This window comes from Takifugu rubripes, chromosome 13, assembly GCF_901000725.2.
Source record: "Takifugu rubripes chromosome 13, fTakRub1.2, whole genome shotgun sequence".
NCBI lineage: Eukaryota > Metazoa > Chordata > Actinopteri > Tetraodontiformes > Tetraodontidae > Takifugu > Takifugu rubripes.
This window is the reverse complement of record NC_042297.1, coordinates 9695543-9718061: the sequence shown is the minus strand read 5'-3', so window position 1 is coordinate 9718061 and position 22519 is coordinate 9695543. Positions and strand designations below refer to the sequence as shown.

At 43.4% G+C, this 22519-nt stretch overlaps 4 protein-coding genes, 1 long non-coding RNA gene and 2 pseudogenes across 15 annotated transcripts; 3 read left to right on the top strand and 4 right to left on the bottom strand.

The window, feature by feature from the left end:
- The first annotated feature begins 59 nt into the window (after positions 1-59).
- Positions 60-1658, top strand: LOC101061196 (UDP-glucuronosyltransferase 2A1 pseudogene; annotated as a pseudogene).
- A 5-nt stretch (positions 1659-1663) lies between these two features.
- LOC115252197 (calcium homeostasis modulator protein 6-like) lies at positions 1664-3615 on the bottom strand. Of its 4 annotated transcripts, none has more exons than XR_003890612.1 (4): positions 3472-3615; positions 3238-3343; positions 2907-3159; positions 1664-2810 (listed from the first exon to the last, which is right to left on the bottom strand). XR_003890612.1 is itself a non-coding variant. In XM_029846731.1 (4 exons), exons 2-4 carry the CDS (start codon positions 3351-3353, stop codon positions 2685-2687), a joined length of 495 nt encoding a protein of 164 aa, XP_029702591.1. In that variant the 5' UTR covers positions 3354-3370; positions 3472-3615; the 3' UTR covers positions 1664-2684. The 4 variants fall into 4 exon arrangements, 2 of the variants coding, with proteins under 2 accessions (XP_029702591.1, XP_029702590.1); XR_003890613.1 differs by having other exon boundaries at positions 3238-3338; XM_029846731.1 differs by having other exon boundaries at positions 3238-3370.
- On the top strand, positions 3607-18923 carry LOC115252173 (UDP-glucuronosyltransferase 2A1-like). 3 transcript variants are annotated; one of them, XR_003890604.1, is made up of 3 exons: positions 5184-5288; positions 5724-5812; positions 18667-18923. XR_003890604.1 is itself a non-coding variant. In XM_029846695.1 (2 exons), the coding sequence occupies exons 1-2, from the start codon at positions 3998-4000 to the stop codon at positions 15958-15960; spliced, it is 1548 nt and encodes a 515-aa protein (XP_029702555.1). In that variant the 5' UTR covers positions 3607-3997; the 3' UTR covers positions 15961-16119. The 3 variants fall into 3 exon arrangements, 1 of the variants encoding a protein (XP_029702555.1); XM_029846695.1 differs by lacking the exons at positions 5724-5812; positions 18667-18923 and adding an exon at positions 15704-16119 and having other exon boundaries at positions 3607-5288; XR_003890603.1 differs by lacking the exon at positions 18667-18923 and having other exon boundaries at positions 5724-6148.
- Positions 7126-8972, bottom strand: LOC115252189 (calcium homeostasis modulator protein 6-like). 4 transcript variants are annotated; one of them, XM_029846712.1, is made up of 2 exons: positions 8486-8972; positions 7126-8419 (listed from the first exon to the last, which is right to left on the bottom strand). In XM_029846712.1, the coding sequence occupies exons 1-2, from the start codon at positions 8936-8938 to the stop codon at positions 8384-8386; spliced, it is 489 nt and encodes a 162-aa protein (XP_029702572.1). In that variant the 5' UTR covers positions 8939-8972; the 3' UTR covers positions 7126-8383. The 4 variants fall into 4 exon arrangements, with proteins under 4 accessions (XP_029702572.1, XP_029702570.1, XP_029702573.1 ...); XM_029846710.1 differs by having other exon boundaries at positions 7126-8344; positions 8486-8968; XM_029846713.1 differs by having other exon boundaries at positions 7127-8331.
- LOC115252184 (uncharacterized) lies at positions 16205-18698 on the bottom strand. Of its 3 annotated transcripts, none has more exons than XM_029846705.1 (3): positions 17963-18698; positions 17156-17835; positions 16205-17059 (listed from the first exon to the last, which is right to left on the bottom strand). In XM_029846705.1, the coding sequence occupies exons 2-3, from the start codon at positions 17744-17746 to the stop codon at positions 16880-16882; spliced, it is 771 nt and encodes a 256-aa protein (XP_029702565.1). In that variant the 5' UTR covers positions 17747-17835; positions 17963-18698; the 3' UTR covers positions 16205-16879. The 3 variants fall into 3 exon arrangements, with proteins under 3 accessions (XP_029702565.1, XP_029702564.1, XP_029702563.1); XM_029846704.1 differs by lacking the exon at positions 17963-18698 and having other exon boundaries at positions 16205-16774; positions 16855-17059; positions 17156-17947; XM_029846703.1 differs by lacking the exon at positions 17963-18698 and having other exon boundaries at positions 17156-17947.
- A 349-nt stretch (positions 18924-19272) lies between the features above and the next one.
- On the top strand, positions 19273-19789 carry LOC101071559 (UDP-glucuronosyltransferase 2A1 pseudogene; annotated as a pseudogene).
- A 222-nt stretch (positions 19790-20011) lies between these two features.
- On the bottom strand, positions 20012-21882 carry LOC115252205 (uncharacterized). The gene is made up of 3 exons (XR_003890617.1): positions 21685-21882; positions 21282-21422; positions 20012-20068 (listed from the first exon to the last, which is right to left on the bottom strand). It is a non-coding gene; the product is annotated as an uncharacterized lncRNA (long non-coding RNA).
- Positions 21883-22519: the final 637 nt, after the last annotated feature.

The window sequence follows — 22519 nt, the reverse complement described above, 5'->3', positions numbered from 1 at the left end:
CAGAATCCAGCACTAGAATCCCGTGACCTTTGATCCCTCAGGTGGCATTAAACAACATCCTGTTTGTATTTCAGATGAGGCCGATCTTCTTCTGCAGCACTTCAGTGCTGCTGTTTGTAGCCAGGCCCAGATCCTGTCAAGGAGGCAACATTTTGGTGGTTCCTATTGAAGGGAGCCACTGGATAAACATGAAGATCCTTCTTCAAGCTTTGCACGCCAGAGGACACAATATAACCATTGTTCGCTCCAGCAAATCCTGGTACATCAGTGAAAATTCTACATATTACAAAACTGTTACAGTTCCAGTGGAGAGGAGCCTGGATCAGAGGTCCATTACAAGAATAGTATCTGAAATAATTCAGTTTGAAAGAGGAGCGCTCCCCTTAACGAGCTTTCTTCACATAACCTTCGGAATGACCAGCACGATTATCGACGCTCACTCAGCTATTGGCGAATTTATAGCAGCGACGTTAGACGATCAGGAGTTGATGAGAACTCTAAAGGAGAACAAATATGACCTGGTACTAACTGACCCCTCCTGGGGTAGTGGAATCATTTTAGCCAAATATCTGAATCTTCCGTTGGTATATAATGTTCGGTGGCTACTTTCTGGTGAGGGTCATCTTGCCTTTGCTCCATCACCTATATCATATATTCCAATTACAGGAAGTGGCCACAGTGACAAGATGACCTTTATACAGAGGGTCAAAAATGTGATTCTCTATTTGATAACCAAATACCATTTTGATCTGTTATCGCAAGTGTATCAGAAAATATGTGACAAATATCTTGGTCCGGGTCATGACTTTAAGCAGATAATGCTGGATGCAGATATCTGGCTGTTGAGAGTGGACTTTGTGTTTGAGTATCCCCATCCCACCATGCCTAACGTCGTCTATATGGGAGGGTTCCAGTGTAAACCTGCCAGGCCTTTACCTGAACACCTGGAAGAGTTTGTGCAGAGTTCAGGAGAACACAGAGTCATCATCATGTCTCTGGGGACTTTTGTGAGCCAACTTCCTGCTGAAATAACCAATGAGGTCGCTGCAGCTTTTGCTAAATTGCCTCAGAAGATCATCTGGAAACATGAAGGGGACAGACCAGCAACTCTGGGCAACAACACTTTACTGGTGGACTGGATGCCTCAGAATGATCTCTTAGGACATCCCAAAACAAAACTGTTTGTGGCTCACGGAGGAACGAACGGAGTTCAGGAAGCTATGTATCATGGAGTCCCAGTTGTAGGTCTACCTGTGTTTTTTGACCAATATGACAACCTGCTGCGTCTGAAAGAGAGAGGAGGAGCTGAGATTCTGAGCCTTAGGACTGTGGACAAGGACGACAACTTCCTGGCAGCTGTGAAGAGAGTTTTGAACGATCCCTCCTACAGGATGAACATGCAGAGGCTCTCCAGACTGCACAGAGACGCGCCGATAAAGCCAATGGACAGCGCCCTCTTCTGGATAGAGTTTGTCATGAGACACAAAGGTGCAGCTCACCTGAGGACTGAGTCCTACAGGCTGCCCTGGTATTCCTATCACTCTGTAGACGTGATGCTCTTCTTAGCTGGAATCACGCTGCTCATTCTCATGACCTTTGCTGCTCTAGTACGATGTTTGTGTTCTAGATGTGTGAGAGCAAAAATTAAGCGTGATTAAAAAAAAGTAATTCATTCAGAATTGATTCTATCAGAACTTAGAACTCAAACTTGAAAAATTATTATCTACCAGCAAATTTCACATATTGTGTGATTAATGGTGTATTAAAATAAAAACATTGTAAAACTGTTGGTTTTGTTCAGGTAACTTGGAAGAGAATATTGCTCGATGACCACACTTGTATTTATCTAACCAAATGGCCGTTGATATTATTTATGAAGATTAAATGATTTCACATCAAGTTATGAAAAGTGTATTTAGTGTGATTACAAGAATATTATTAAAAACATGAATAATAAAATAATCAGGATGAGTAATGACGATCATCTCAGTCATCATTGAGTCATTGAGACACTTTCTGAGGGCTTTATTCCAATCAATACTTTTATTAAAGAACAAAAAGCAAGCCCCACAACAAACAGAATATATATCTACAACCTGTTGATCTTGATCAATCATTAATCTGGTTTGATCTGAATTTCTGTTGATCAGCAGGGTCGGACTGGCTGGATATCAGTCTGATAACGCGGTCATGTGGAAAAACAAAGATATTTAAAGTGAAATTACACATTTAGTCGTTAACAACCACTCAAACAAATATAAGTGAACCAACATTATACATCAGATTGATATTAGCTGCCTGGTCATTACCACCTGTGTCAGTTAAGCTAAAACTAAGGAAGAGGAAAATCATGGAAAGTTAAATAAAAAACAAATGAAACAATTAAATGTGTCCTTTTTGATTGATGGGATGAAGCTTTCTGGTGATCTCTTGTTTTTAGTGGGATGTTGCTGATGTCAACAGGATTCTGCTCAACAAAACAAACTGATTCAGGGGGAAAAGTGAAACCAAATAATGAGAAACGAGCCCATGATACCGATCACATACTCGCTGGTAATGCAGAATAAAAACAGAAGCACAGTTATATCCACGCTGACAACAGAGCCATGAAGACCCACGAGCTGCTTTAGGGGAAAACCTTTTGTCAAAGCGACGTGTCCTGACAGCACTTTTGAAAAGGCTTTTCAAGACACTTCTGAAAGTTGCATTTCCCTGGTGGAATCCGTCTGCTTCTTCTCTTGGCAACTATTTCTGATTAGGTACACTGTGAGACCCATACAGATGAAGATGAGGAGGAGTATGGCTATAACCTGGGGTGTGGGGAGAGTACAGACACACACTGTGTGTTATTAAACAATGAAATAGCTCCTTTCTCCTTGATCATGTAAAAAAACGGTTTAACTCACCTGAGACTTAAAAATCCACTCTTGTGAGCGGAGCATCAGCTCTTGTGTGGTGAAATTTCCTTCACTAATTGGCTTACACCACTTCTGTGGAGCTGCCTTGTCAACGAGTACAAATCTACCCTCCCAGTCTGTCATAGCACAGGCGAAGTACTGGCCGTCGAGGAACAACGAGATCAGCCACACGATAGCAGGCACGGAACTGGACACAGTCTTCTTGAACCACTCATCCCATCTGCATCCTTGAATGATCAACCTGCTGGACTCATAACGTCTGTATCCTTGAGTGATCAACCTGCTGGACTCATCACATCTGCGTCCTTGAATGATCAACATCAAGATGAAGGCCATGATGGCGGGAATGATGAAGAATGCTGATGAAAACAGTCCGTTCCATTTAGGATTGCAAGGACACTGAAACTCCAGCTCCACCAGCTTCTCTAGTCCCATGAGGATAAAACCAAAAGCCACATTTGACACAAGAGGACTGTTGCTAATTTCATTTTTCAGTGTGTCAAACCATTGTTTTTTACGTTCCATAATAGAATATATGACTAGTTTTTCTCACCTCAAATATGCTCCCGATTCTCCCACTTCTACTTATTCTCTTCTGATTGGAAATCAACAAGAGCTCAGCTTATAATGGAGTATCTGAGAAAAGGGAAGGGCCACATAAAGTGTAAAGGGTAACAGGAGAAAACAGAGTAGGCAAGTTTAATGGAAATTAAGATAAGATAATGCCGACTTTTATTGCTTTTTGGTTTACTGCCATCAGCTTGCCTATGAAGAAGGTTTCGCATCAGTATTTGCAGTAGAGTCATGTCGGGTGGGTTGCGCAACCGCAACCGTAACTACCGGTACTCACTGAGGCTCAGCAGGAAAAGGCAGGGAGAGCTCTTGGCAAAGATGAGTGTGTTATTTACTGGGAGGGGCTCCATGTGCTGTGAACACATGAGAGCAGTCAAACAAAAGCAGAGAAGCATGCAGGAAGTTAAATCCCTGCAACCCTGTTTCAACCGCCTCTCTTTATTGCTCCACTTTTTGGCAGTCTTTTCTGGAATCCGCTCTCGATTTTGCTTTTTTTAAATTTCTGGATGGAAGATTTCATCATGTTTTTGCTCTTTGCAACCGTCATCTGCCTTCCCACCTCCATGATTCCAGAGGTTCTCGGTGGTAATGTTTTGGTTTTTCCACACGAAGGAAGCCACTGGGTGAACATGAGGGTCCTGATTGAGGAGCTGCACTCCAGAAGACACAATGTGACGGTGGTCCAGGCTGCAGACAGCTGGTACATCAGCCAAACGTCCCCACATTACAAGAGCATCACACTCGATGTCGCCGTCGGGGCAAACGACACATTTTTCCATCACTTTGTTACTGAAGTTGTCAAGATCAAACGTCACCAAGGCAATGCTTGGTCCCGTTTTGGATTAGACAGCGAGTTAAAAAACAACTTCTATGAATTGCACAGGAAAATATGTGAAGCGATTGTGCACATGTTTGAGAATGAAGACTTGATGGAATCCTTCCAAGATTCCAAGTTTGACATAGTTCTGACAGATCCTGCCAACGGAGGAGGGGTCCTTCTGGCTCACCGCCTCGGGTTGCCGTTGGTGTTCAACGCTCGGTGGACCGTCCACGGCGAGGCCCACTTTGCTGTCGCACCCTCTCCCCTCTCCTACGTCCCACTTCCACCTTCAGAATTATCTGACAAGATGAATTTCATTGAGAGGGTCAAGAACTTGCTTTTTTACATCATGAGGATGCATCTCTACAAGCAGGTTGTGGGGCCACATTATTCTGCGGTGGTCAGCCGTTACTTTGACCAAGACACGGACTACTTCTCCCTGTTTCAAGCTGCTGACCTGTGGCTGATGAGAGTGGACTTTGTGTTTGAGTATCCCCGTCCCACCATGCCTAATGTCATCTATATTGGAGGGTTCCAGTGTAAACCTGCCAAGCCTTTACCTGAACACCTGGAAGAGTTTGTGCAGAGTTCAGGAGAACACGGAGTCATCATCATGTCTCTGGGGACTTTCATTGCTGAGCTTCCTCAGGATCTGGCTGATCAGATCGCTGCAGCTTTTGCTAAAATGTCTCAGAAGGTTATCTGGAGATACAAGGGTGCCAAACCAGCAACTCTGGGCAACAACACTTTACTGGTGGACTGGATGCCTCAGAATGATCTCTTAGGACATCCCAAAACAAAGCTGTTTGTGGCTCATGGAGGAACAAACGGAGTTCAGGAAGCTCTCTATCATGGAGTTCCCATCATTGGACTTCCTCTGATTTTTGATCAACCTGATAATGTGCATAGACTTGAAGTGAGGGGTGCAGGGAAGGTCCTGGATTTTTTTACTATGACTGAAGAGATCTTCTTTCAAGGTATTCAGGAAGTTTTAAACGATCCCTCCTACAGGATGAACATGCAGAGACTCTCCAGACTGCACAGAGACGCGCGATGAAGCCGATGGACAGCGCCCTCTTCTGGATAGAGTTTGTCATGAGACACAAAGGTGCAGCTCACCTGAGGACTGAGTCCTACAGGCTGCCCTGGTATTCCTATCACTCTGTAGACATGATGCTCTTCTTAGCTGGAATCACGCTGCTCATTTTCATGACCTTTGCTGCTCTAGTACGATGCTTGTGTTCTAGATGTGTGAGAGCAAAAATTAAGCGTGATTAAAAAGAAGACATTCAGTCAGAATTGATTCTATCAGAGCTTAGAACTCGAAAAATCATTATCTAACAGCAAATTTCTCATATTGTGTGATTAATGGTGTATTCAAATAAAATTATAAAACTGTTCGTCTTGTTCAGGTAACTTGGAAGAGAACATTGCTTGATGACAGCACATGTGACGGCAGCGATTAGGACCCAAAAGCAGCACTCTGGAAAACTGGACCGTGGTAATGACCTTTATTAGCACACGGGCAAACAGGAACTCAGGTAGACAAGGAAGCACACAAAACAGTCCTTTCTTCAGGCCCAGGGCCAACAAAAGTGGGTTTCAGGCTCGGGGATTAGGTCGAGCAGAGTCGGAGTGCGGAACCGAGGTGGGAGGATGTGAATCCTCGGAACCGTACAGTCCCGTTTAGAGCATGCGGGAGTGACAGAACGGGGCTTACAGGAGATGAAGTCGACGATGTAGCTGAGCAGACTGGGGGTGAGCAGCAGCGAAGTCGGGGCCAGGCGAGCAGGCAGGAACCAGAAACGCTGAGGCAGAAGTTGTGGACAGGGGCAGAAAGCAGGTAGGTTTTCGAGGGAACAGGCGAGGCAGGGTCGGTAACGGAAATAACGCTGGAAAGTCTCACATCGAAGCAGAAGAACAATCTGGCACGGACTGAGAGTGCAGGGGAGGCTTATAAACCGGGCTGATTGGGAATGAGCTGCAGCTGTGCTTGCAGGTGAGTGGAGTTGAGCTGACGGGGTGGGAGTGGCTGGCAGGTGGAGTGGAGCAGAGGGAGGGAGAGTGGAGCAGAGGGAGGGAGAGTGGAGCAGAGGGAGGGAGGGTGGAGCAGACACAGGTGGAGTGGAGCAGAGGGAGGGAGGGTGGAGCAGAGGCGGGGAGAGTGGATTAGAGGGAGGGAGAGTGGAGCAGAGGGAGGGAGAGTGGAGCAGAGTCAGGTAGAGTGGAGCAGAGGCAGGGAGAGTGGAGCAGAGGGAGGGAGAGTGGAGCAGAGGCAGGGGAGAGTGGAGCAGAGTCAGGGAGAGTGGAGCAGAGGCAGGGGGAGTGGAGCAGAGGCAGGTGGAGTGGAGCAGAGGGAGGGAGGGTGGAGCAGAGGCAGGTGGAGTGGAGCAGAGGGAGGGAGGGTGGAGCAGAGGCAGGTGGAGTGGAGCAGAGGGAGGTGGAGTGGAGCAGAGGGAGGTGGAGTGGAGCAGAGGCAGGGGAGAGTGGAGCAGAGGGAGGGAGAGTGGAGCAGAGTCAGGGAGAGTGGAGCAGAGGCGGGGAGAGTGGAGCAGAGGGAGGGAGAGTGGAGCAGAGGCAGGTGGAGTGGAGCAGAGGGAGGTGGAGTGGAGCAGAGGCAGGGGAGAGTGGAGCAGAGTCAAGGAGAGTGGAGCAGAGGGAGGGAGAGTGGAGCAGAGGCAGGTGGAGTGGAGCAGAGGGAGGGAGGGTGGAGCAGAGGCAGGGGAGAGTGGAGCAGAGTCAGGGAGAGTGGAGCAGAGGGAGGGAGAGTGGAGCAGAGGCAGGTGGAGTGGAGCAGAGGGAGGGGAGAGTGGAGCAGAGGGAGGGAGAGTGGAGCAGAGGGAGGGAGAGTGGAAAATTACCGCGACAGGAGGGAACTGGGGAAATGGGGCTGTGACAGGACTTGTATTTATCCAACCAAATGGCCTCTGATATTATTTATGAAGATTAAATGATTTCACATCAAGTTATGAAAAGTGTATTTAGTGTGATTGCAAGAATATTTTTTAAAACAGGGATAATAAAATAATCAGGATGAGTAATCACGATGATAAATGTCACCCAGTCAAAATATTTCTACAGTATTTTAGGTACCAAAAGGGAAAAACAAGATTTTGTCAATAACAGATTTTTAAACAATTTCAGCGTTCCGCAGGATGTGCTAGAATAATCAGGATCTAAAATGTATGTGTGTAAACAAGAGCGAATTAGAGAGAACAAAAGAGAGCTGTAAATCAGTGGATAAAGACAACTTCCTCAGTCATCATTGAGTCATTGAGACACTTTCTGAGGGCTTTATTCCAATCAATTATTTTATTAAAGAACCAAAAACAACAAGCCCCACAATTTGTCAGAGAATATATATCTACAACCTGTTGATCTTGATGATGAATCAATAATCTGGTTTGATCTGAATTACTGTTGATCAGCAGGGTCAGACTGGCTGGATATCAGTCTGATAACGCGGTCACGTCGAAAAACAAAGATATTAAAAGTGAAATTACACATTTAGTCATTAACAACCACTCAAACAAATATAAGTGAATCAACATTATACATCAGATTGATATTAGCTGCCTGGTCATTACCACCTGTGTCAGTTAAGCTAAAACTAAGGAAAATCAGGAAAAGTTAAATGAAAAAAATGCATTAAACAATTAAATGTGTCCATTTTGATTGATGGAATGAAGATTTCTGGTGATCTCTTGTTTTTAGTGGGATGTTGCTGATGTCAACAGGATTCTGCTCAACAAAACAAACTGATTCAGAAGGAAAAGTGAAACCAAATAATGAGAAACGAGCCCATGATGCCGATCACATACTCGCTGGTAATGCAGAATAAAAACAGAAGCACAGTTATATCCACGCGGACAACAGAGCCATGAAGACCCACGAGCTGTTTTAGGGGAAATCCTCTTGTCAAAGCGTCCTGACAGCACTTGTGAAAAGGCTTTTCAAGACATTTATGAAAGTTGGATTTCCCTGGTGGGATCCGTCTGCTTCTTCTCTTTTCAACTATTTCTGAAAAGGTACACTGTGAGACCCACACAGATGAAGATGAGGAGGATTATGGCTATAACCTGGGGTGTGGGGAGAGTACAGACACACACTGTGTATTTTTAAACAATGAAATATCTCCTTTCTCCTTGATCATGTAAAAAAAGGTTGAACTCACCTGAGATGTAACAATCCACCTTTGTGAGCGGAGCATCAGCTCTTGTCTGGTGAAATTTCCTTCACTAATTGGCTCACACCACTTCTTTGGAGCTGCCTTGTCAACGAGCACAAATCTACCGTCCCAGTCTGTCATAGCACAGGTGAAGTACTGGCCGTCGAAGAACAACAAGATCAGCCACACGAAAGCAGGCACGGAACTGGACAGGGACACTGTCTTCTTGAACCACTCATCACATCTGCATCCTTGAATGATAAAGCTGCTGGACTCGTAACGTCTGTATCCTTGAGTGATCAACCTGCTGGACTCATCACATCTGCATCCTTGAATGATCAACATCAAGGTGAAGGCCATGACGGCAGGAATGATGAAGAATGCTGATGAGAACAGTCCGTTCCATGAAGGACTGCAAGGACACTCAAACTCCAGCTCCACCAGCTTCTCTAGTCCCATGAGGATAAAACCAAAGCCACATTGGGTGCAAGAGGACCGTTGCTAAATGCATCTTTCAGCTTGGAAAACCATTGTTTTTTTAGGTTCCATACTAGAAACTATGACTTGATCTTCTCACCTTTGTTGTGGGAAGTTTATAGCAGGAGATCTGTTGAGAATCAAGACCCTAAGCGCGTGTGTCTTTCTTGTTTTCTTATTGAGCTTTCAAGGCACAGTCTAACAGGCAGCTTGCTTCCTGTCAGCCTGGGCACCGAGCAGCACTCACGCTGATTTTACACTGCAAAAGCGGATGTGTGCATCTACAGGTCTTATCTGAGAAGATACATTTGCAGGTCTCTCTTTTTTGAGAAAATAGTCTAGTCATGTAGGCAGGATGTAGTTTAATAAAAATTATTAAGCATCTCTCTTGAACATCAGGGGTGAATCATTTCTGCCCAGTCAGTCTTTATGACAATACAAGGAAAATGATGTCTCCAACTTATATATCATCAGAATCTCCCACTTCTAGTTATTCTCCAGTGTCACCAGTGTGTTGTTTACTGGGAGAGGCTCCATGTGCTGTGTACATGTGAGAACAGTCAAACAAAAGTGGAGAGACTACAGAAAGTTTAATCCCTGAAACCCTGTTTCAACCAACTCTCTTTATTGCTTCACTTCTGCAAAGTCTTTCCTGGAATAAGTTCTAGTTTTTGCTTTATTTGAATTTCTGCATGGAAGATTTCGTAAAGTTTTTGCTCTTTGCAACCGTAATCTGCCTTCCCACCGCCATAATTTCAACAATACTCGGTGGTAACGTTTTGGTTTTCCACACGTAGGAATCCACTGGGTGAACATGAGGGTCCTGGTTGAGGAGCTGCACAAGGTGATGGTGATCCAGGCTGCGGACAGCTGGTACATCAGCCAAACATCTCTACATTACTAGACCATCACACTCAACGTTGCTGTCAGGGAAAACGACACATTTCACCATAACAAGTTGTCAAGATTGAAATACAGCTTCCATGAATTGCACAGGAAAACAGTTTTACGCTGGGGGTTTAACACTTCCCGTCTGACTGTTTCCTGCTGATTACAACTATCTAAACAACAATCATGTCAAGGAAGGATCAACTGACTGCTTATCTTTACTCTTGCGAAAGATTATACTATCCCTTACTTCTAAACTAACTATAACAGAAAACAGAAACGTATAGAAAAAAGCAAACACAGTTCTCTTCAGGACATTTGTCCCAAAGTCCTGTGTGTCCTCTTGTGTGGCTGGAAATCTGGGGTTATAGGTTATTATAGGTGTCCTCTCTGACTGTGATTTCTGACAGCGGTACCGGACATGTCATAATAGGCTAAATCTGCATATGCAGGTAGTGTGTGTGCCTTTGTGATTTGATTTTGAGCTCTGTTAGTGTGTTTGTTTAACCCCCCACCTTCCCGTCACTCTCTCTGTCTCTCTCTGTCCTTGTAAGAGTGATCTTATGGGGGACCTTCTCATAGTTTGTTGTTAAAAAGAAATGGAAAAAGGGAGGAGGCAGAAAGACTTTTGTAATTAATTGAAACTCTAAAAAAGAAAGAAGAAAATCACTTTTGTACCTCAGATAGAACGTTTGAGAGTTTATCTGAAGCTTAAAGAGGACCTCAGGGTTGTGCTGGTCGTGAAAAAACATCAGATAAGTCTGTGTGGAGATAAAGAAAACTGGGTGTGATCCAGCAGGACCGCACGGTTCACACACCACACACACACACACACGCACACACACACACACACACACACACACACACACACACACACACACGCACACACACACACACACACACACATAATAAAGAAAAGCCTAGAAATATAGAAGTTTCTTCTTGCAGGTTTACTTGTCTATGTGTGGAGAACTTTATTTCAATTGATTATGAAAAATTATTTTCAGATTATGAGGAGGACATTTCTGATAAGATCCAGTATAATCGGTTGAGATATATTCTTATGTTAGCTTTTGCATTAATGGTGTCTATGTTTCCATTTCTTTCGTTGTAGTACTGGTGACAAGGGGGAAATGGTTACATCATTTACTTATTTGTGTTACTCATGCTTTGATATGTTTGTATTGTATACCTTTTTAATGAAACCAATGTTTTGTTTGCAAAGATAGTGGCATCTCTCTTATCTGTTTCCAGGACTGTAGTTGGGGATCTACAGTAGGGTGACAACTATGTTCGAATTGTTGTGAAATATCGCAAATTGCATTTTATGTAATTGCTATTTTGATTGAAGTAGAGTAGTTTCGTAGGTAATACGAGAAGGATTAAAATGTGGGAAAGTGGAGTGTGGGAACGGATCTGTATGTGAGCGAGTTAGTAAGAAGGAGGAATAAACAATAATGTGTGATATCTGCTTCGGTTAGGGTTCTCAGGCCTGTGCACCTGTGCGTAGGCTGGGAACCGCTCCAATATAGTCAAAACATGAACAATGTGACTCGGCGAGCATGAACGTTCCCCCGCCTGTGTGAGAAATGTATCTGCTGCAGTCTATGTAACTAAGATACACCTCCCGCTGTGTAATCATGCCTATTTTAATAAAAGAGACAACGCTGGGGTGGAGGAGGAGAGTCTCTGGGACAGCGTGGCAGAGTACGTGTCTGATCGGAGCACGACTTCACCTGGTCAGGAGAAAAGTCTTCGAAGTCTAGTCTCAACTTGTGGTGAACTTTGTTGGTGCACCTGTCTGAATACACTTCTGAGGATTCGATGACAGAATGGACACAGAACTTCAAAATGAACTGTGAAAGATGCTGGAGGACCCTGGATAAAGATGTGGAACAACTGAAGATCCGTCATCAGGGGACTATGAACTACAAATTCAAAAACTACTGTTGATGTGTTTTATGTATTTAACATGTATATCTGAAGTCTTGTTATTGCTAAGAGAAGCTGCTAAGAGGAGATGCTGGAGCCCGTAGACTCCTGGTTGTTCTCCATATAAGGATGTGTATCATGAAGCCCATTCTACTATTCCCATTTTGGTACTAACTGAACTCTATGCCATTGGGTTTGCTATATTGTGTATCATGAGGTCATCGGAGAAGAATGTGTTTACTTGACTGTATAAGAAGGAGCTATCGATTGTAAGAACTTCAGAGTTCTTCACCTACAGGACCACGAAAACCTCCCTCAGGCGAACTGCAGTGTCCGATAGATACCTGACTGTTCTCTCCAATAAACATCTATGATAACCAAGTCGGTGTCTATGAAGATTCCTTTCTCATCAGCACCTCTCGACCACCACCAGAAGAAATTCACAACATCTGTATTCCAGAAACTGAGACCTGGGAACACTGGGAATGTTATTAGCACGTGTCTCACTAGCAGGGTCAAACCATAGCTGTGTGAAACTGCTGGTTAAATCAGATGGAGAGAATAAGAGCACAGATTAGAAACATGAGGGACAGGGACAAGTCAAGGAGAAGGTGTTTTTCAGCAAGGCGGAAAGACAGCCGCGGAATCACACAATCTGGCCTCCATCCTGATTTTAATATTAAATTCCAAATCAGGATTGAAAGCAAACCTGACTCGAATGACGGGCCCTGTTTAAAACAACAAATGATTATTGCAGTTTGCAGTGTTAAGTACAACATGTGAAGGTATTTAAATACCCTTCACATCTTGCTGAAACCACCTTCTCCTTGACTTGTCCATGATTGTTGTTTAGAATTGTTTGTTTAGGACTGGATTGGACTGAATAGCATCAATAATTTACATATGTGTTTCTATAAAAGACTGGGTCAAGGGATAGTTAGGTTGGACCGAAGAAACCGAAGAACTCTGAAGTGCTTACATCGATAGCTCCTATTTATACAGTCAAGTAAACACATTCAGGCTTCAGATACTACCCTGCTGATAAACAGTAATTCAGATCAAGACAGATTAATGATTCATCATCAAGATCAACAGGTTGTAGATATATATTCTGTAACAAATGTGTGGGGCTTGTTTTTGTTCTTTAATAAAAGTATTGATTGGAATAAAGCCCCTCAGAAAGTGTCTCAATGACTCAATGATGACTGAGGAAGTTTGTCTTTATCCACTGATTTACAAGCTCTCTTTTGTTCTCTCTATTTCGCTCTTGTTTACACACATACATTTTAGATTCTGATTATTCTAGCAGATCCCTGTGGAACGCTGAAAATTGTTTTAAAAATCTGTTCTTGACAAATCTTATTTTTTCCCTTTTTGGTACCTAAAATACCGTAGAAATGATTTTGACTGGGTGACATTTACATCGCCATTATTCATCCTGATTATTTTATTATTCCTATTTTAAATAATATTCTTGTAATCTTGTAATTCATAAAAATTATCAGGAGCCATTTGGTTAGATAAATAAATGTGCGGTCATCAAGCAATATTCTCTTCCAGGTACCTGAACAAGACCAACAGTTTTATAATATTTTTATTTCAATACACCATTAATCACAACACAATATGTGAAATTTGCTTTTAGATAATAATTTTTCAAGTTCTGATAGAATCAATTCTGAATAAATGTCTTTTTTTTAATCACGCTCACTTTTTTGCTCTCGCACATCTAGAACACAAGCGTCGTGCTAGAGCAGCAAAGGTCATGAACATGAGCAGCGTGATTCCAGCTAAGAAGAGCATCACGTCTACAGAGTGATAGGAATACCAGGGCAGCCTGTAGGACTCAGTCCTCAGGTGAGCTGCACCTTTGTGTCTCATGACAAACTCTATCCAGAAAAGGGCGCTGTCTAACGGCTTCATCGGCGCGTCTCTGTGCAGTCTGGAGAGCCTCTGCATGTTTCATCCTATAGGAGGGATCGTTTAAAACTCCTGAATACCTTGAAAGAAGATCTCTTCAGTCATCTTTCAAACACATCAAGACCTAACAAAGGTAAAGGGCAAATATTAAACCATATATATTGTTTATACTGCTTGTCATTGGGAACAGGTAAACATCTGTTCACTATTTTAACATAAAAGTTGTTTGATTGTGAGGCATTAAAAGCCACAAAAATGCAACGGGTTCCATCAGACCCCCCAAACGCTGGCTGAGTAACAACAATATTACACAAGGGTCAAGGGTCCTGATGTTTTCACTTCGTGATCCACAACCTCCCCCAATGCATTCTTATCGCTGCTCAGTGGCGCCGTATTTCAGTGCCAAAGTCCTTTTCTGCTCGGAATATCAACAGTGAAGCATCTGTTTTGTTTCTCAGCCAACAGAATAGAATAGAGGCTACACAAAGGTAAAAAATGCTATTTTAAAGTCATATTTCCCAGGATTTAAAATGAAATAACTGTGTTTTCAGGTATGACAAAAAGATTACTGAATCGTTAAATTTTATGTCTTTTTATTGTTTTGGTAATGCAAGTGTGATTAGAGGAGCATTACTTTATCACCACGCTTATTGGCCAGTCAATAATCATCTCAATCACGTTTGTCTTTGTTAGATCTCTTCTAGAGGCACGGCAAAAATGCAGGTCCTCTGGTTGTGGATGGCTCTATGCTTCCTCTGCCCGACCGTGGTCCACGGTGGGAAAGTTTCTCGTTTTTCCGATTGACGGGAGCCACTGGGTTGAACATGAAATACATTATCGAGGGCCCTTCATTCCAGGGGCCATCAGGTCTCAAGTCGTGCGGTCATCAGACAGGCTGGTTACATCGAAAGACAAGTCTCCATTCTACAATTCAATCACGCTTGATAGCCCTTCAGGATTTGACGAAAGCTTCATAACGACCTTCATAGCCGGGCTGTTGGAGATCCAGAGGGAAGGGAAGTCTTTCTGGACACGTTACAAACTGGAAATTGAACACGCAGAAAAGACCCGGGAGATGTTTGAAAAAACATCTGAGTTTGCTAAAATGCTCTTGGAGAACAAAGATCTAATGCAGTCAATAAAAAACACCAACTATGACCTTGTCTTAACAGACCCTGTTTGCCAACCAGTTGGTGCTATACTTGCCAACTATTAAAGTTTTGCCTCTGGTTTTCAGTTGCCCAGGGGGACGAGTCATGGTGAAGGTCATTTTGATTATCGCACCTTCTCCTATTTCTTACATTCCACTCACAGGAACACAGCTGTCAGATCAGATGAGCTTTTTGAGAGGACTCCAGAATGTGCTTATGTTTGGGTTTTGCAATATCAAATGCATGGAATGTCGCACCAACCTTTGAAGGCTTAATTAAAAATATTTCGGTCCAGGCACCGACTACTTCTCCCTGTTTCAAGCTTGCTGATCTCTGGCTGATGAGAGTGGAACTTTGTGTTTGAGTATCCTCGTCCCCCACCATGCCTAATGTCGTCTATATGGGAGGGTTCCAGTGTAAACCTGCCAAGCCTTTACCTGCAACACCTGGAAGAGTTTGTGCAGAGTTCAGGAGAAACACGGAGTCATTCATCATGTCTCTGGGACTTTCATTGCTGAGCTTCCTCAGGATCTGGCTGATAAGGTCGCTGCAGCTTTTGCTAAATTGCCTCAGAAGATCATCTGGAGATACAAGGGTGCCAAACCAGCAACTCTGGGCAACAACACTTTACTGGTGGACTGGATGCCTCAGAATGATCTCTTAGGACATCCCAAAACAAAGCTGTTTGTGGCTCATGGAGGAACGAGCGGAGTTGAGGAAGCTCTGTATCACGGAGTCCCCATCCTTGGACTTCCTCTGATTTATGATCAAAATGATAATATAAATAGACTTGAAGTGAGGGGTGCAGGGAAGGTCCTTGATTTTTATACTATGACTGAAGAGATCTTCTTTCAAGGTATTCAGGAAGTTTTAAACGATCCCTCCTACAGGATGAACATGCAGAAGCTCTCCAGACTGCACAGAGACGCGCCGATGAAGCCGATGGACAGCGCCCTCTTCTGGATAGAGTTTGTCATGAGACACAAAGGTGCAGCTCACCTGAGGACTGAGTCCTACAGGCTGCCCTGGTATTCCTATCACTCTGTAGACGTGATGCTCTTCTTAGCTGGAATCACGCTGCTCATTTTCATGACCTTTGCTAATCTAGCATAGGTGTGTTCTAGATGTGTGAGAGCAAAAATTAAGCAAGAATTTAAAAAAAGACATTAATTCAGAATTGATTCTATCAGAACTTAGAACTCGAACTTGAAAATTCATTATCTACCAGCAAATTTCACATATTGTGTGAATAATGTTGTATTGAAATAAAAATATTATAAAACTGTTGGTCTTGTTCAGGTAACTTGGAAAAGAATATTGTTTCTAACCAAATGGCTGCTGGTGATTTCACATCAAGTTATGAAAAGTGCATTTAGTTTGATTCCAAGAATATTATTTAAAACAGGAATAATAAAATCAGGATGAGTAATGACGATCATCTCAGTCATCATTGAGTCATTGAGACACTTTCCGAGGGCTTTATTCCAATCAATACTTTTATCAAAGAACAAAAAACAAGCCCCACAATTTGTTACAGAATATATATCTACAACCTGCTGATCTTGATGATCAATCATTAATCTGGTTTGATCTGAATTACTGTTGATCAGCAGGGTCGGACTGGCTGGATATCAGTCTGATAATGCGGTCACGTGGAAAAACAAAGATATTTAAAGTGAAATTACACATTTAGTCGTTAACAACCACTCAAACAAATATAAGTGAACCAACATTATACATCAGATTGATATTAGCTGCCTGGTCATTACCACCTGTGTCAGTTAAGCTAAAACTAAGGAAGAGGAAAATCATGGAAAGTTAAATAAAAAACAAATTAAATAATTAAATGTGTCCTTTTTGATTGATGGGATGAAGCTTTCTTGTGATCTCTTGTTTTTAGTGGGATGTTGCTGATGTCAACAGGATTCTGCTCAACAAAACAAACTGATTCAGAAAGAAAAGTGAAACCAAATAATGAGAAAAGAGCCCACAATAGCAATCACATACTCGCTGAAAAGTCTCTTCAAGATATTTAAGTCTGCGTTTCAGCACATTGGGTGTGGTGGGCGGTGTAAGTGGTCTTAGGAGGAGTTCCTGGGACCTGAGAGCCTGAGCCTGAGCTCCTGAGCCTCTTCCTTTGTTGGCAACATTCTCTGATTAGGTACCCTGTGAGACCCACACAGATGACGAAGAGGAAGCTCATGCCAATAACCTGGGGTGTGGGGAGAGTACAGACACACACTGTGTATTTTTAAACAATGAAATATTTTGTTTCTCTTTGATCATTTAAAAAAAAGGTTTAACTCACCTGAGACGTAGCAATCCACTCTTGTGAACAGAGCATCAGCTTTTGTCTGGTGACATCTCCTTCACTAATTGGCTCACACCACTTCTGTGAAGCTGCCTTGTCAACGAGTACAAATCTACCCTCCCAGTCTGTCATAGCACAGGTGAAGTACTGGCCGTCGAGGAACAACAAGATCAGCCACACGATAGCAGGCACGGAACTGGTGAAAGTCTTCTTGATGCACTCATCCCATCCTTGAGTAAATTTTGACTTGCCACATTTGCATTTTTGAGTGATCAACGTCAAGGTGGACTTTTCACAGCGGCATCCTTGAGTGATCAACTTCAAGGTGGACTTTTCACAGCGGCATCTTTCAGTGATCGACTTCAAAATGAACTCATCACGTTTGCCTTCTTGAGTGTTCAACGTAAATTGGGACTTGTCACAGCTGCATCTTTGATCGATCAACTTCAAGGTCTTCTCATCACAGCTGCATCTTTTATCGTTCAACGTCAAAATGAACTCATCACATTTGCATCCTTGAGCGATAAACTTTAAGATTAACTCTTTACGTCTGAATCCTTGAATGATAAACATCAAGATGGAGGCCATGATGGCGGGAACGATGAAGAATGCTGATGACAACAGTTTGTTCCATGTAGGATTGCAAGGACACTCAAACTCCAGCTCCACCAGCTTCTCTAGTCCCGTGAGGATAAACCCAAAAGCCACATTGTGTGCAAGAGGACTCTTGCTAAATGCATCTTTCAGCTTGGAAAAACATTGTTTCTTAGGTTCCATACTAGAAACTATGACTTGATTTCTCACCTTTGTTGTGGGAAGTTTATAGCAGGAGATCTGTTGAGAATCAAGACCCTAAGCGCATGTGTCTTTCTTGTTTTCTTATTGAGGTTTCAAGGCACAGTCTAACAGGCAGCTTGCTGTCAGTCTGTGCACCGAGCAGCACTCACGCTGATTTTACACTGCAAAAGCGGATGTGTGCATCTACAGGTCTTTTCTGAGAAGATACATTTGCAGGTCTCTCTTTTTTGAGAAGAGAGTCTAGTCATGTAGGCAGGATGTAGTTTAATAAAAGCGCCTTGCAAATTATTAAGCATCTCGCTTGAACATAAGGGGTGAATCATTTCTGCCCAGTCAGTCTTTATGGCAATACAAGGAAAATGATGTCTCCAACTTATATATCATCAGAATCTCCCACTTCTAGTTATTCTCCAGTGTCACCAGTGTGTTATTTACTGGGAGAGGCTCCATGAGCTGTGTACATGTGAGAACAGTCAAACAAAAGTGGAGAGACTACAGAAAGTTTAATCCCTGAAACCCTGTTTCAACCACCTCTCTTTATTGCTTCACTTCTGCACAGTCTTTCCTGGAATAAGTTCTAGTTTTTGCTTTATTTGAATTTCTGCATGGAAGATTTCGTAAAGTTTTTGCTCTTTGCAACCGTAATCTGCCTTCCCACCGCCATAATTTCAAGAATACTCGGTGGTAACGTTTTGGTTTTCCACACGTAGGAATCCACTGGGTGAACATGAGGGTCCTGGTTGAGGAGCTGCACAAGGTGATGGTGATCCAGGCTGCGGACAGCTGGTACATCAGCCAAAATCTCTACATTACTAGACCATCAACCTCAACGTTGCTGTCAGGGAAAACGACACATTTCACCATAACAAGTTGTCAAGATTGAAATACAGCTTCTATGAGTGTCACCGCTGCAGCTTGTCTATTTGGTTTTGCTCCCAGCTAATTGGTTAAACCATCAACCATCAACTGTGTGTGTGTGTGTGTGGTGTGTGTGTGCGTGTGTGTGTGTGTGGTGTGTGCGTGCGTGGGTGCGTGTGTGCGTGCGTGTGTGTGTGTGTGCGTGTGCACACTCTAGATGTCCTCTGGCATGCCTCAGAGAGGCACAGAGGCACAGGAAAACATGTGAAGCGATTATACACTTTTGAGAGTAAAGCTTCCAAATTTGACCTAGTTGTGACAGATCCTGCTGACGGAGGAGGGGTCCTGCAAGCCGATGAAGCGGATGGACAGCGCCCTCTTCTGGATAGAGTTTGTCATGAGACACAAAGGTGCAGCCCTGAGGACTGAGTCCTACAGGCTGCCCTGGTATTTTTCAAGCTGCTGACCTGTGGCTGATGAGAGTGGACTTTGTGTTTGAGTTTCCCCGTCCCACCATGCCTAATGTCGTCTATATTGGAGGGTTCCAGTGTAAACCTGCCAAGCCTTTACCTGAACACCTGGAAGAGTTTGTGCAGAGTTCAGGAGAACACGGAGTCATCATCATGTCTCTGGGGACTTTCATTGCTGAGCTTCCTCAGGATCTGGCTGATCAGATCGCTGCAGCTTTTGCTAAATTGCCTCAGAAGATCATCTGGAGATACAAGGGTGCCAAACCAGCAACTCTGGGCAACAACACTTTACTGGTGGACTGGATGCCTCAGAATGATCTCTTAGGACATCCCAAAACAAAGCTGTTTGTGGCTCATGGAGGAACAAACGGGGTTCAGGAAGCTCTCTATCACGGAGTTCCCATCATTGGACTTCCTCTGATTTTTGATCAACCTGATAATGTGCATAGACTTGAAGTGAGGGGTGCAGGGAAGGTCCTGGAATTTTTTTAATATGACTGAAGAGATCGTCTTTAAGGTATTCAGGAAGTTTTAAACGATCCCTCCTACAGGATGAACATGCAGAGGCTCTCCAGACTGCACAGAGACAAGCCGATGAAGCCGCTGGACAGCGCCCTCTTCTGGATAGAGTTTGTCATGAGACACAAAGGTGCAGCTCACCTGAGGACTGAGTCCTACAGGCTGCCCTGGTATTCCTATCACTCTGTAGACGTGATGCTCTTCTTAGCTGGAATCACGCTGCTCATTCTCATGACCTTTGCTGCTCTAGTACGATGTTTGTGTTCTAGATGTGTGAGAGCAAAAAGTAAGCGTGATTAAAAAAAAGTAATTCATTCAGAATTGATTCTATCAGAACTTAGAACTCAAACTTGAAAAATTATTATCTACCAGCAAATTTCACATGTTGTGTGATTAATGGTGTATTAAAATAAAAACATTGTAAAACTGTTGGTCTTGTTCAGGTAACTTGGAAGAGAATATTGCTCGATGACCACACTTATATTTATCTAACCAAATGGCCGCTGATATATTTATGAAGATTAAATGATTTCACATCAAGTTATGAAAAGTGTATTTAGTGTGATTCCAAGAATATTATTAAAAACAGGAATAATAAAATAATCAGGATGAGTAATAACGATCATCTCAGTCATCATTGAGTCATTGAGACACTTTCTGAGGGCTTTATTCCAATCAATACTTTTATTAAAGAACAAAAAGCAAGCCCCACAATTTGTTACAGAATATATATCTACAACCTGCTGATCTTGATGATCAATCATAAATCTGTTTTGACCTGAATTATAGTCACGTGAAAAAACAAAGATATTTAAAGTGAAATTGACTGAATTGACTTCAAAAAGCCTTTAGCAAAATATATTAATAAAGAAATGTAACTTTATGGAATCAGAGGAGAAGTATTTAACAGAAAATCTTCTCCAGCTAGACAATTGGTGCTCCAACGGTTCCGACAGTGCCTGTGGTGTCCCCCGGTGATCAGTATTGGGCTCCAAAGAGTTGATATTGTGTTTCAGATATGCTAAACCCTGTATTGTTTCCAATACAGGGTTTATCTAAGCACGCACATAACACTTACAAATACATGACTCTGGAGGGGTACATAGGGTAACTAAACTAAAGTAGTTGCTGTATTAATAATATGTGAGATAAGTAATCCCTTTAGTAGTGATTTGTGGAAAAAGGGAATTTTGGCTTTGTCTCACTTGTTTTTGATGTATAATGCCTTATTTAATTTCACATGTCTGAAAGAAATAACGATAATCCTTTTTCTTCCCTATTGTACTGCACCCTTACTAATGCTTTATTCAATCAGCTGACTCAGTTGTTTGAGCATCAGCAGCACTTTACTCATCCTGGTATAAAGCAACAACCAGAAAACCTGTGTTTCTCCCCCAGGTGGGGAGAGACCTCAGAGGGTCTATTACGCTGTGGTGTGCTAATGTCAGGGGGGCTTTTCCTGGCTTTAGGCAACTTACCCAGTGAGTGGCAGCGGTGGCAGCAGCACAAGAGTGGCAGCAGCAGCAGGAGCATGAGAGCGGTGGCTGCACCCCCCGCCTTCAGCATTGTATCAGAGGTGACAACCGTTCTGCACAGGTGCTGCCTCTGGCATCGCAGAGCTGAAAGAAAAGCCGCCACTGTGTGACCTGCAGCAAACCGTCTATTCCATCAGGTAAAGAGTTGAGAGCCGAAGGGAGACGATTTCTCTGCATGCAAACACTTTTGGGTTCCAGGGAAAAGGCTCAGTCACTGTGATTCATACTTAACTGCATTCACCTACACATGAATCCTGTACAGGCCATAGCCCCGTTCTCCCTTCACAATCCCTCTCCAACGCAATTCCTCCACTTCCAATACTGTAACCGTACAAAAGGCACCAACCTGCTGTGGGTCTCTTCCATTAATCCAGTCCTGGGTGGTGATGGGAGTGGACGGCGTCGCTGCCGCTCGAGCGCGCCTCCATTGCATGCAGCTTCCTCTTCTCACACCGCTGATGCAGCTTCCTTCCTTCTCTCGCATCTGCACAGGCAGTTGCATCCTCATCTCCTCCTCCTCCTCCTCCTCCTCTTCCTACTCCTCAATCTCCTCCTTCAGAGACCGCCCTTTTACCCCCCCCCCCCCTCGGCATTTCCATGGTCACAGATCCAATCCCCCCCTTCAGTGCAGTCATCTCTCCTGAGCTGCAGCAGCAGCAGCAGAGCCTCTGTGTTTCTGCACTGAACCACAAATAGGGAACGCTGATCCTATTTTACTCTATTTATTGCAAATTAAAAATCTGTCATGTTGACACAAAGCTTTCATGTGACTCTGCACAGAAGCCAATTACTGTCAATTACATCATATTAATCTCAACAATGATCTAAGACACGATCAATAAAATCCCAATAATCCATACAGTTATAAATAAGCCTATTAACCATTAACGTGCTTATCATGGTGTTGAGAACTCTCACTGACCTACTGTCCCGAAGTACACACACCCACACACACCACACACACACACACACACACACACACACACACACAGGTAACTGTTAAGGTAACTGTTACAACAGGTCCATGTCCTCTGTCATGCAAACCATGGCTGTTCCATTCATCTCTCCCACCCCCTTCAATAAGCCCCCGGACCCGCCCATGCAGGGTCCCCCACCCCCACGTTCTCCAGCCCCTCCTCCCAGATTACATTTCCCTAGTCGGTCGCATCAGATGCGCAGCG

What these genes read in the sequence shown, in the direction of transcription:
- LOC115252189 (XM_029846710.1), bottom strand. Translation starts at nt 8,938, where the DNA reads ATGGGACTAGAGAAGCTGGTGGAGCTGGAGTTTGAGTGTCCTTGCAGT. An exon ending in GGTGGATTGTTACATCTCAG is followed by an intron (nt 8,345 to 8,485) that starts GTGAGTTCAACC and finishes TGGGTCTCACAG; the next exon opens with TGTACCTTTTCAGAAATAGT.
- LOC115252197 (XM_029846730.1), bottom strand. Translation starts at nt 3,443, where the DNA reads ATGGAACGTAAAAAACAATGGTTTGACACACTGAAAAATGAAATTAGC. An exon ending in ATCATGGCCTTCATCTTGAT is followed by an intron (nt 3,160 to 3,237) that starts GTTGATCATTCA and finishes TGAGTCCAGCAG; the next exon opens with GTTGATCATTCAAGGATGCA. An exon ending in AGTGGATTTTTAAGTCTCAG is followed by an intron (nt 2,811 to 2,906) that starts GTGAGTTAAACC and finishes CCCACACCCCAG; the next exon opens with GTTATAGCCATACTCCTCCT.
- LOC115252184 (XM_029846703.1), bottom strand. Translation starts at nt 17,935, where the DNA reads ATGGAACCTAAGAAACAATGTTTTTCCAAGCTGAAAGATGCATTTAGC. An exon ending in AGTGGATTGCTACGTCTCAG is followed by an intron (nt 17,060 to 17,155) that starts GTGAGTTAAACC and finishes CCCACACCCCAG; the next exon opens with GTTATTGGCATGAGCTTCCT.
- LOC115252173 (XM_029846695.1), top strand. Translation starts at nt 3,998, where the DNA reads ATGGAAGATTTCATCATGTTTTTGCTCTTTGCAACCGTCATCTGCCTT. An exon ending in TGAAGAGATCTTCTTTCAAG is followed by an intron (nt 5,289 to 15,703) that starts GTATTCAGGAAG and finishes TCTTCTTTCAAG; the next exon opens with GTATTCAGGAAGTTTTAAAC.